We start from the raw sequence: 13,687 nt of genomic DNA, 5'->3' as shown, positions 1-13,687 counted from the left end.
CCATTAATTAAACCAGTCATTTCCCTTAAATATATATTTCCCTTATATCCATTTAGAGTGCTCCTTTTTCATGTATGGAATGTTATCATGTATGATTAATACTGTACTATAGAAGGAGGTAGAGTAGAATGATCTCGACGGCAAAATCTAAACTGCAGTCTTTTTTGAGTTCGTGAAGCTCGCCCATAGACGTTGTCATGTACCCTTTAAGCGTTTATTCTTGATGGACCAAAGTTTTCTTGATAGTGACAAAATGACAACTTTATTTGTGGCACAATGCATAGTAAAGCAATACCTCAATTTAACCGACTGACAGCTTATTATTATTTCAGGCGTAATGTGTGTGTCCGAATTACGACAGAGAAGTCACCGAGTTTGACGCTTGGGATGGATTGATTGCGATAAACTTTGCCTTTTATTCAATCCCATCAAACGCAGACTTCTCATACACGTGATCATGTTTTAATGAAATTTTAACCGGAAGACATAACAAGAAGCGTACAAACTTCACCAGTTAATTAATACGCGTGTTCAAAGAAAAGGGTTCTGGAAAAGATCCACTTCTTTTCAAGTGGAGACACTGAAGTTCTGTTCATAAGATGCCAGCGATCTCCGCGAAGTATCCAGGGATTCAACTCTTATGTTCCAATTAAATTAATTTATAAGGTTCACCCCTAAAAGGCAGCTTAACAAAGGTCGGTTGTGGTTAAATGCAGGGTGACGTTTTTTGGACGTTTTTCACAGTCGTATGACAAGCTTTCCATGTGCTTCGTGGTATTCCTACGTCAAGAGCCTCAAGACTGTTTCTAAAGAAAACAGGATGCGATGAAAATAGCCATCCCTCTTGACATTCCAGCGCCAGCCAGTCAATCTAATGCGAAATTAAACGCCCAATATCTCATAGCCCATAAGAAAAATAAACCAACTGATGAAGGCGGATAATGAGTTAATTAACTTAACTTAGTGTAAATATGTTTATCAGTAGAGAGGACGGCATGCTTGCATCGCTAAAACATATACTTCTTGTCACCGCCAGTAATGTCTAAAAACCATAAAATATCTATAAACAGCCTCAGTGACAAGGGCATGCCCCGAAGACTGCGCACCTTAAGCTAGAGAACGGAATCCGCTCAATAAAATAATTATTATTGTCATAGTCAGGTTGAACTCGACGCCACCCACCCGGTTATACAGTATACAGCCCGCCACGTCCCCGGATTCTTATTGATCCAATTTTCGGATTACCAGGCTTTTCACTTGGCAAATACCAACAATAGACTTTTAATCCGCTAAACTAAACACCCGAAAGGAGATACATCCCATACATTGGACCGGCTCCCGACAAAGAAATCCCAGATCGTAATCTGTACAGGATCACTCTAGCAAGCGGATGACGAATCGTTTAGTGGGGAGGACATTACATGTATATCTACTCTATGTATATGTCTGCCATCAACGGAGAAAAGTGAAGATGAGATAAATCAACAAATCGTCATTAGTGCAACACTGTCTGACAATCAACATAGCCTTGTCATCGGGACCTCACCTAGTGCGAGCGGTTGAACTTCAAAGGCTTCTCTTTTGTTCATCGCTCCGTACAAGACTCGAGTATTGTTCAAACTCCCGTCCATCGGCCTGAGATCAAAAATAGTTGCCTGCCATGAGCTCTAGAGAGGGTGAAGAGAGGAGAGTAACCTCGTTCAGAATTGACGATATTCTAGCCGTGCCACACTGCTCTAGCAATCCCGTGAACGATGCGCGATGTACAGCAACCCCTCTACCACCACCGCAAATGCAGCTAAACTTCGGAGTCGACCAAATCCTCGCGCCCAAAGATGAAGAGTCAAGACGGCGACTCAGTTACGGTGAGCGTTCCATATCGACACACTATTCACATGCTACAGTAATAATAAGACATAACCCAACAAAGAGTCACGGGCCTCTGTACTTCACTACTTCACAGAGTGGAGTTTCCTTTTGAAGACTCCCTCGTGTGGTATAAAACCCGGCTAAATGCGATCTTTTGCATGGTTTGCTCGTTATGCGACTAGCGTGCTCTGCCTACGTGCTGCCGCCGAGGATGTTTATAGTTACCAGAAGGGCTTCTTTAATCAGGCTATCATTCCCTTGAGGGTTTCATCTCCACCGCTATATAGGTTTTTTCAAAGCCAAAGCTATATCATTGTTAATGTTTTGTGATGTTTGGCAAGAAGAGTTTCGGCGTTTATTTCAGAGGGAATTCTATGATCTTAGGAAATGCAACAGAGCGCGTCAAATAGAGATAACCATCCTCGCGCTCCGTGCAATAAACGCTCAAACTTTTCACGGATTATCCGTATTATGTGCTTTATACAATAAGCAAATACAAAAATACACGAGTACCGTTTACAGTACACGGTGCATTCAACCTAAAGACGAGAAGTAGATCAAGGCGATACACTGCCCGGCACTGTAGGATAACCACACATGACAACAACCATGGATCGTCCCCTTTCGTCCCAGAAATACACGTTATGACTGAGCACAGGTCTAATGATTTAACTGGTGGTTGCTAAGATGAATGGTTCAGTTGAAGGCTGAGTCTGGTTTGGTCCGTGGCATCAGGCAGCAAGTGTAAACAGTGTAAACACCATTCTTCTCGCAACAACGACGGAAATCCGTGCTCTAGAGAAGAATACTCGTGAAGTGCTTTGAAATGAAATATCCAATATAATCCTTTACGCTTTATAAAGCCCTCTGTATAAGTTTGGTAATTCGTAATCAAAGAAGGAGATATAAAAAGATAATAAAAGAAAAAAAGAAATTCTATACGTAAGGAATAAACTTTACCCTTCCTCTTAATGAACCTATAAACGTATTTGCTTCTACCGCTTTCATAATCATACATCTGAAAAAAGAGCATTTGCTAGAGAAACGCAAACGAAACAATAAGGTCACTTGGCTTATTTTCGTATGATTCTATGTTGTACAATCAGAAATATACTCCAAAAACATTAAACAATCAAACAAATAATAGGAAAATTAACTTGATCATACCAGCTTAACTTTCTTTCCACAAAAACCCTAAAATTAGGTTTTGAAATATTTTTTTTCAGATGATTCCATTAGGGTGCTACTAAATACGCGCTTGGTACATCCTTAAATATTTTCGCGTCTTTCTTTTTCAAGCATAAAATAAGTAGGGGGGTACATTTTGGGCTAGCAATGCTTTTAATCATCTCCTTGATACTAAGATAACAGTCGATATTTTCCTTTTTGCCTTTAAGAATTAACACACACAAAAGACCTGATGCACATATTGGTCATTGCTTTCCTTGTTGTGTATGCTATTTTCTCCTTGCAAGAGTTGTAATTTTTCCATTGATCTTCGGTCTTCGTTAGTAAGTGACAACGCACCTTCGACGCCTTGATACCATCGGCAAATAAACTAATGGCCAATATGGAAAAGTCAAACTTTCTTCATTCGAATAATGCCTTGTGACTTATATTTATGTTATTGCTTATAGTCGTGATATATAAGCTTTTTTTGCTCATCATCTTTAAAGATTGTGTGTGAACGCCTATGTTTGCGTGAGGAATCGAAGGTTGCTACCTACAGTAACACCTGAAAACTGCACAAGAAGAAATGCTTCAAGATTATCCTACAAATAAACGGGAATAAAGTTACTCAATTTTTAGTTTCTGTTGGTATACTTTCATTCTTTTTACAAGCAGCAAATACCCAAAAAAGCCTTTCACATAGAGACTGTATGAAAGAACTTTTAACAAAAAGGTTTCTTCGATACAATTACGTTAGAATATCAAGGCTAAAAAATGTACATGTACAGAAATAAGACTGGATTCAACTAGTACAAGCACGGTTTGCTAAATTAATGATTCAAAGCACATTGATTTTTGAACGATCAAAGGATTAGAACTATGGTTACTTCAATTTTCTTATTTTCTTGCGCCTTTAAACGAAAACGTTGTTAATATAATTTACTATTGCACGAGAAAGAAGCATCGAAAAGAGAAAAGATACAATAAATTATTAAAATTAATCCATCCAACATAACGCGAGTTCGCAAACCTCCATGGAATAACGGTCAAGGGAAACGATGATGTTTGCTCACCAATATTGCCTTTCCCATTCCGTGATAAGAACGATTTCTTGAATAGTATTGCTGCCTTGAATATCTTTGACCATAAAAAAGCAAATGTTAAAAAGAACTTTCCCTATATTTTCTTGAGGTAGCACCAAAAGAATGAATTAGAGTGTAAATGCTTGTGTAAGATATTTGAGGTGTTCTAGAAAACCTCTTTAATGACATTTCTTTCAGTATGAACAAGCTATCTGAGGCATTCGTATGTAAAAGCGTCCTGATATAGGAACGATGAAAGCATAATACAGACTATAAAACGGCCTGTAAATGCTTTAGATAAGATTTGCATTGTTTTTAGCGATTTGTGCATAGCGCAACCTCCGGATAGCGTTTCTCTCGATCAAAGTTAGTTGCCATTGCGTTTGGAAACCGCGGAAAATCAACGACGGAAACACAAAATCGATCGTTTAACTAATAACACCGAGTGTTTCAGGAAGAGAGGGGGTGAAACTCAAACATATGGGTAAAAAACTGCGAATTTCCTGATCAGATACGTCGTGCGCGCTAAGAGAGAGAGAGGTCGCGCCACAGAGTAGTCGCGTCTAGTCTAGAATCGATAACTTCATTGTCTAGCTTGGTGTCAACGATATTGGACAATAAACCATGATAATAAATAAAAGGGATTTTAAAATGAGGAGTGGAATTTCCCGAAAGTGCGTAGTTTCGCGTCCTTAATAACCAGGTAAAAGTTATCATTGCAGACTTTGGGGAGTTTTGATTATCTGTTCGTTTTAACCAGGCGGTCTGAGTGCCTTACCAGGCTGGGTTTAACCGGAAGATTTTAAAACGTGTTTAACTGTTGGTTTGAATGCTTCCTTTCGTATTTGTACTAGCAGCTGGACTGAGATGTTTGCGTTTTCCATTAGCACTGATGGTGTTACGGTTACACAAACATGTCGACCGTCCTCCATAGCGCATCCATTACACTAGATTATCACGGTATATTGACCATTCGTGCCGTCAATAGGTCCTTGATGGAATTTTCTCAAAAGCTTAAATGCCCCTGATAATAGCTCTTAAATGCTCCGGATTTTTGCTGTGACGTTTTCAAGTGGTTTTGGACCTCTAGTTCACTAAATGGCTTGAGATTACGTTTCATTTGCTATTGCAAGTTGCTCGGTCTGCCAGCTTGCAAACAGTATTTACTCTTGTAAACTGTACACGCGCGCTCTTTGAGTTTCCTAACTTAACTTGGTAGTAAACACGGTGTTTCATAAGGTATAATAGGCCCTTTATTGCAGGCTTTGAGTCGATAATTTGGCTAATTCGCTTATCGCTAAGGGGGGCATATCTAGTGGCGTGTAGAACAATGCCAGATGGGCCGGGATGCTGTAACAAACTGTTTGTGTTTACCGAACTCTATTTTCAATGCGATAAAGTGTTCAAATGGAACGTCGTCATCGGCCTTTGCCATCTTGTCATGCCAGGCCCATGCAAGGTCACTGCCCCATTCAGGAAGACGCTGCTCAGAACTAACTAATTGCCTTGAGCTCTGGGGGTTCTTACATATCGCATTTTGGTTTATGGTTTCTTGTTTTGTTGCATACTCATTATAGGTTTTGAAGTGTGTCTAGACCACCCATACAACACGAACAAAAACGTGCTGGAAAACGCTGTGAAAGCACCCTAGACATAACATTGTTTGAAAGTTGTCTTTTTTTTCTTGTTCTGTGAGAGCTTGCTAGACTAGACACTGTTGCAAACTTTTTTTCTCTTGCTCTGTGAGGGCACCCTAGACTTAACACTGTTGGAAAGTTTTTTCTTTATCTTGCTCTGTGAGGGCACCCTATGTTCGACACTGTGGCATGCTTTTGTAGCGCATGTGGTATTATTGTTTTATTTTAACTAAACTTTAAGGTTGGTTCCCATATGATCGCAGTCGATCGCACACGATCGCAGCTTATTTTACCTACGATCGCAACAGATCGCAAAGTGGTTTCCATATAATCGTGCACGATCGCAGGGTGAGTTTCCATATAATCGTGCACGCATCGTGTTCAATCGAGTGCTATTATATGGAAACTAGCCTTAACAATTGACAGTATTATAATAATGCTGACGTTCCCTAATAGTTAATCGCAAAGAGGAAAGAATCCATCCGATTTATCAAACTGCTTAAAAAATCATATTTATTTTTTTTCTATTATTAGTGATAAATCAATTCACATCTGAAATTCAGTATTACAGATCAAAACGGTTATTGCGCAATTAGCCTAAAAAGTATTTTGTTTGATTTGATTGAAAAGTTTTAATCGTAAAACCGAAGTAAAGTACGTTTTTTTAAAATGAGTCATTGCCTGCCGTCATCTGCACAAGCAAACAAAATAATATTTTGTAAAAAAAAAGTATACATATATCTTCTAATGCAACCAAAAAACGCGCGCAACTAGTCCTCGCCTCCAAATGCTCTTTGTTTTAAAGACTCTAGTATGTGAGTGCAGTATGTGAGTGCAGTATGTGATTGCAGTATGCGAGTGCAGTATGCGAGTGCAGTATGTGAGTGCAGTATGCGAGTGCAGTATGCGAGTGCAGTATGCGAGTGCAGTATGTGAGTGCAGTATGTGATTGCAGTATGTGAGTGCAGTATGTGATTGCAGTATGTGAGTGCAGTATGTGATTGCAGTATGTGATTGCATTATGTGAGTGCATTATGTGAGTGCAGTATGCGAGTGCAGTATGCGAGTGCAGTATGCGAGTGCAGTATGCGAGTGCAGTATGCGAGTGCAGTATGCGAGTGCAGTATGCGAGTGCAGTATGCGAGTGCAGTATGCGAGTGCAGTATGCGAGTGCAGTATGCGAGTGCAGTATGCGAGTGCAGTATGCGAGTGCAGTATGCGAGTGCAGTATGCGAGTGCAGTATGCGAGTGCAGTATGCGAGTGCAGTATGCGAGTGCAGTATGCGAGTGCAGTATGCGAGTGCAGTATGCGAGTGCAGTATGCGAGTGCAGTATGCGAGTGCAGTATGCGAGTGCAGTATGCGAGTGCAGTATGCGAGTGCAGTATGCGAGTGCAGTATGCGAGTGCAGTATGCGAGTGCAGTATGCGAGTGCAGTATGCGAGTGTATTTTCTTTTTCCTGATAATTGCATGTTGTGTCAAGTGCTTGTTTATTTATTTTGCTAATCAGCGCGAGTTTGTGAGCGGTTTATCAGTTATCTTTTCGCATGCGCGTTTTTCTTTATTATTGTAACAGCTTACTTTTCTTGCATCTCGAGATGTAGTTTTATTAACATATTTTGATCAAGTTGTTTTCTGTTGTTCTTTGTCAAGATCGGCTGCAAGCTTTTGTAGTGGTATTCTTGAGTGTTTTGCCACGATATCTCTATTATAAGATAAGTATGGGAGAAAAGGCTACACAATACACGTATGATAAAACACAAGCAATCAAACATGATCGTTTAGCTGCCAATTTACTAAATGCAGTCGTATTTGCTCGGTATGATAGCAATCAAAATTCCCTGATTATTCATTCCCCTGGAAATGATAAATTAGAAATAACAGGAAAAGGCATTCAAATTACGCTTGATAGGACATTTTCACTATCTCAGTGATCAACTAATGCCGATTATCATATAGCCCATAATCTGGCGGAGATCCCCAATGGTCACATCGTGTGATTATTAGCCCAAGACCCCGCCTTTGCCCGCCTCTCTGTCCCCGCGTTGTTTACACGCACCTTGAGAAACACCCTTTACAAACAAACCCATCCTAGCGCACCGCGTTTTGAATTTGTCAGATTCGTGCGAACGACTTGCAATAGCTAGTCGGCGACGTTATTTAGTTGGTTACATCGTTCGCGTAACCAGAAAACGTATAACTTATCAGTCCATTGGATTTCATACTATCTCTACTTGGACTATACGAGGTGTTTCACGTTGGATTTCTTACCTTACGAGATGTTTCACGGTATTGTACGAGGTGTTTCACAATATATTGTACGGCTTGTTTTACTCTATTACAAGAGGTGTTTCACTATAAAAATACGAGTCGTTTCACTATATTGTAAGACTTGTTTCACTATATTGTAGGCGGTGTTTCACTATAAAAATACGAGTTGTTTTACTATATTATTATAAGAGGTGTTTCAATATATTTTCCTCGTTAAAAGAGTTTATTGCATTGTATACACGATAAAAAAAATGTGTCCGATTATCGAGTAATAGTTTACTCATAGTTAGTAGAGAAAACTGGTTAGGAAATCCGGCGGAATTAAAAGGGCAGTAAAATAGACGTTATCTGATTTTCAAGCTCCCTGTCACGTGATCAGGACTTTGCACAAACCAAGCGTACAGTATAAAAAATGCATTAAAGAGAAATTTATGAATATACGCTTTCGGACATAAATCTCTTATTAATTCATTTGAAACTTTTTTTTTTTTTATTCACATTCTTTTAATCTTTGTCTGTATCACTTTGCATGCTTTATTGCCATTATACCCAGAACTCTGATGTGCCGATCGGGGTTTAAATTCTATAAAATAGAGCTCTATCGAACAATCTCAGTGAGCTTACACGGCAATCATGATAGTATCTGAACAAGTGTGTATAAATTCTATGGAGTTTGGAAATAATCGAAATGCGGTATTGCTGCTGGGAGCAGCGATTCTTCGTTTACCCCATATATTCCCTTATTTAAGCAAACAGTCATTCCTATTTGTATAGGCTAGCAACAGTCATGTTGCCTGGAACATGTCCTATCGTATCCACCTCAGTTTAGTGATTCTAATGTGATGTAATAAAGTTGATACACGATATACAAAAGGTGGCATAACATACGCCAATAATCAATAGGGAAATGTGTTATTTCTGTATTGAAATGGCGCCTCAGTGGAGTAGGGAAATCTTGAGTGCGCTCGTGCCTACTTGACACAGAAAGAACTAGTAGGAGGAACTTGAATACCCAAGAGATATGGATATTTTTAAAACTCCACAACAAGTGTTTGCCCTCGTTATTGAATAGAAGTATTATATTGAAGTGTAATCTTTTTATCGTTTTCATGTCATCACGCCAAGCTTTTGCAGAACAAAGATTATCAGAGCGAGATAATAAGGCCAGAGTTGCAGTATCATGCGCTTATAAACATGCCTAATCTCAAACGCAAATGAAATCACGCCAGAACAGGTCGCGATAACGAACGCGTATCACCGCGTCCAATCGCGCGCTAGTCATCGATGTGTGAAGGAGAAAGGAATGCGTCCCTGACCGCAGGAACTAAACCTTTCAACACTGACTGGTTATCCGTTGATTGGGCCATAGCGATCAACCAGATACTCTTTCTATTTGGCGTAGAAAACGCTTATCTCTCTTCGCTTGGGAAAAAGTAATAATTCCTTTGAGAAAATATGTTATCTTGTTATCACCCTAGACAAGGCGCACGTTTTTTTTTGTCAAACAACAAGACACCTTTATTACACGTCTTTTTATTTTTTTTATTCGAAATAGAAAAATAGCTGTGGAATCTGCTTGTTAACCTTTTTTTAAGAGTAAGTACGCAGCTGCTTTGTCTCCTATTATCTTTGTTCTACAAAGGAGCTTTTTTGTCTCTATTCTTCTCGTTCTTTGTGTCGAGGTTCGGATATTGTTCATTTGCCCAATCAAATTGCAGCTTGTAAGAGCTGCGTACTGACCCCTTTTTAAAGGATACAGACTTTAGGGAAGGGACACTGCGGCTACTCATTCCGCGGTGGTTGCTAAGATAATACGTATATTTAAATCTGATCATGTTTATATCATATCCCTCAGGTGAACCAGCATATCACAGCTACTGGACCATGTCACCCTACAGCGCGCATGCACAATCGTATATTTGTAACACAAGCTGCGAAGCCTGCTATGGCTCCCCCTCGTACCAGTACCTCCCCAATGGATGCACAGGTAACCCACAAGTCTCAAGTCTTATTACTGCATACTGCTTTTGCCTTTGCCAAAGACACAATCCTGCCCGAGTCGGATTTGTTCTGGGAAAAAAATGAGGGCTTTATTGGGGCTCTAAGGCGCCCATTCTGTTTTTTGCTTCGTGCCTTGTTAGTGTGGCTGTCTTACTTTTGCCCCGTGCCTGTTGTGTCTGTTTTACAAGGGCTACCCGAGTAATTTATTAATGCAAATACAAAGCTTAAATGGAATTCCATTTTTGTAGGATTCTACCCAGATTATCGATCTTCCTTAAGCAAGGCACACTTGGTACAAGTTCTTCCCGGCCAACATAAACCGCGCAAGCCAAGGAGACCTTGGACCCGTGCAGTGTTTTCCAACCTGCAACGCAAAGGACTTGAGAAACGTTTTCAAGTTCAGAAATACTTAACAAAAGCAGACCGTCATCAGCTTGCGTCCATGCTCGGCCTCACGGATAACCAAGTCAAGGTCTGGTTTCAGAATCGACGAATGAAATGGCGGCAAGATGCGCGAGAGACTGTTACGGGGACTGGGGACGAGGAGTTAGGGAAGCAAGCGTAGTGTCGTATAAATATCTTGTGGCTTGTAACGGCTTGCGCATGCTCTGGACCGCTGGACCGTACCCGGGTTGCAGGCGCGTACCTAGAGGGGGGCGCATAGGGTATGGACATCCCCTCTCCCCGCCAAAAAGTGGTTTATCGTCAAATATTATCCCTATCTATATGCTACCTTATCTATGCTACCTATGACTGCGCACCCCCTCCCCCCTTAAAATCCTGGGTACGCGCTTGTGTTGTATTTAAGTGGATCGCTGTCGGCGCCAAGTGATCGATAGTTCGCTGGACTTATATCGTTGAATCCGCTGCACCGACGGATTAGAAATACAGTCATTTTAAATGAAAAAACGAAGGAACAACCCAGCTTTAGCAATCTTTATTTAAAGAGTTAAGAGTTTCTCACCAGGAAGATGTTCTCTAACACTTATTTTCAGGGAGATTTTTCCTATTGAGAAAAAAGACAGAATGGAATGAAGGAGGGTTTTAAGGTTTTTGAAATGTAGGGTGTAACGACCCGATAACTCGAGCTCAAGTTATTCGAGCTTTCAGCGTACTTGATCTGTCTTTAAGTTCCTTTATATACTTTTTAAACCTCGTACTACTTTTTTTCTTCCCTTTAAGATTCGGCTTAACGAAGCTCAACTGTAAAATAATTTACACAATGTGAAAAATTGCGTCACAGAACAAAATCAAATATTGTGTTGTGCAAATACAGTACTAAATACCAAAAGTTGTAGTAAGACACGGTAATCTTTCACACGTATATTTAGATAGAAATTCATTGCACGTCACTCTGGTTTCCTACATATTTTTATGATACACATGGTATTGATTTAAAAATAGCCCTAAGTCGTAAGTAGCAATATGCCACTCCTATCAATCTTGCAAGACGGTAATTGTGTAGTTCCAGAAATAATCCATACCCCCACTATTGAGGGGGTCGGAGGTATGACCCCCCACCCCTCTGGAATTTCCAACCCCCTGGAAAAAATAAATACGGTAACTGTTAAGGAAAAATGGCACTTTACCCCCTTCCCCTCTGGAAATTCCTGGGCGTTTGAACCCCCCCCCCCCCCCCCGGACTTTCCAATCCCCTCAATGGGGGGGGAGGGGCTGGATATTTTCTGGAACTACACATTTTAATGTCATCTTCGCGAAAACTAGAGAAGATCAGATAGACGATTTTGTTCGATTAAAAAAGATTACTGAACGCTCGATTGAGTTCTTTTTTTATAAGAGTTGGATTGTGCTCCCTGCCGAATTAGCTGCTTATTAATCGCTATTAGAAGTTGAAGTTCCATTGATCAGGGCGGTACAGCTTGCCTTTTCTTAATGCTTGCCATTTTATTCATAGTAATGAAGTTGATGATGATGATATAATGGTTTAATCCCAGAATCCACTATAAAAGGCTCTTCCTCCGATAGATACACTATTAACATAAAAATTCTCAATTTAAATAAAAAAAACATCCAAAAAATATGCCAAGACTTAAATCCGTAAGTAGCGATTCTGTGGGAAGGTGCGAATTTACGAGGAAAGAGGAAAATGCCAGGGGTCTACGGGACGTTGACATATTTTGCAAATGCATTATCGCATGGGCGGATCTAGCTTTTCGGTGAAGGGGGGGGGGGGGGGGTTAGCTCAGTGATAAATGGGGGGTGGGGGTATTTTTTTTTTTGTTACATATGGCTTTCTGGCAGCCCAAAGGGGGGTTTAAACCCTCCCCCTGAATCCGCTACTGTATCGTCCAAAAAAAGAAAGAGATATCTCATGGGAGAAAACCTCTAGGGTGAAAACGGCTAGCTATAATGCAATAGTTGTTTGCTACGAACTCGTGTAAAACGTAAAGAAGTTTGTTAGAAAACGTACTGGAAATACGTGCCTTGTCTTTGTCTAGTTCCCACTTTTAAAAATGGACTCTTTGGTCGGGGGTGGGGAGGGAGAGAATTGGATGGGGAGGGGAGAATGTCCAGATTGCTGCCATAAAGTCTTTGCATGAATTAGTCAGGACACGGCTGTCAGGGATCGCGACAAACTACTCCCGTACCCTCCCCGTTAAGGTTTCGTATGCTCGCTTTTTTAAAAATAAACGTGTATTTTCTATCTTTCTTTATTTGACATCAGGGTTACGAGGACATTTATGATCGTATAGGAGGCGAGGGTATCTATTTGCGGACGAAATCTAGTCATAGTTTGTTTGTCACCGCCAAAATGTCTTAGCGGGGAGGGTACGGGAGTTGTTTGTCATCGCGACCTCCAACGGCCGTGTGCAGTTGGATCCAGGAGTGTAGTTGCGATGATGATTAAGCATTTAGCATACTGGTGAGTGTTTAGAGAATAACGTATGGTGGTGTCCGGAGTAGTAATTCACTGACCATGGGTCAATTTAGATAAAATAGGCATCCTTTGCTCGAATCTTGAAACATTTTGTATTAAAATGCATACATCTAAATTAACCATTACCTTCTTAATTAACAAACAAAAAAGGGGTCAACCGGAGTCGAACTCATTTTTTAAGAAGAGCGAGGTGGGGTCCGGACGGTCTCGGACCCCACCTCTGAACACGCTAATGGCTTAACGCTTACCTTGTTCCCAGGGTTGAAATTCGCATTCTGGCAGGGGCTCGGTGTAAGATTGTAACGGCCGGCGTGGATTCGAATTCGAATGGCTGAAGCACGACGTAGGGACAGAATTAACTTTGAATGTCATGGCACATGTACACAGGGGGGGGGGGGGGGGGGGGGGATGCGCAGTCATAGGTATCATATTGGAAAAGCATAGTATTTGGGGATTCCTTAATAATAAATGAACCACTTTTTGGCCACCAAGGGGGGTTGCGCACCCTGCGCACCCCTCTGTGTACGCCCCTGCTTGATACACGTGCAAAAACTTTGCAAATATGGATATGATGAAACTGTATGGCACAAAACCACATAAGTCCCAATTGTAGGAAAATAACAAGTTCCAGCATTATAAACAGATGACAAACCCAGACGAATGACTTAACGTAGTGCTACACCACTCTAAAAAACAAAATGCATGCCTTGAAACTTGAAATAGGCTTGAAAAAGACTTGAAGTAAGCCTTTTCTCCCT

The 13,687-nt window shown here is 40.7% G+C and overlaps 1 protein-coding gene across 1 annotated transcript; it reads left to right on the top strand.

Moving 5' to 3' along the window:
- Window positions 1-522: 522 nt before the first annotated feature.
- On the top strand, window positions 523-11,321 carry LOC5514317 (H2.0-like homeobox protein). The gene is made up of 3 exons (XM_032383925.2): window positions 523-1,865; window positions 9,885-10,016; window positions 10,279-11,321. Exons 1-3 carry the CDS (start codon window positions 1,661-1,663, stop codon window positions 10,593-10,595), a joined length of 654 nt encoding a protein of 217 aa, XP_032239816.1. The 5' UTR covers window positions 523-1,660; the 3' UTR covers window positions 10,596-11,321.
- The last annotated feature ends 2,366 nt before the right edge of the window (window positions 11,322-13,687 follow it).

This window comes from Nematostella vectensis, chromosome 2 (assembly GCF_932526225.1).
Source record: "Nematostella vectensis chromosome 2, jaNemVect1.1, whole genome shotgun sequence".
In the NCBI taxonomy this organism is placed as follows: domain Eukaryota; kingdom Metazoa; phylum Cnidaria; class Anthozoa; order Actiniaria; family Edwardsiidae; genus Nematostella; species Nematostella vectensis.
The sequence above is the reverse complement of the archived record's forward strand: the minus strand, read 5'-3'. Positions and strand labels throughout refer to the sequence as shown.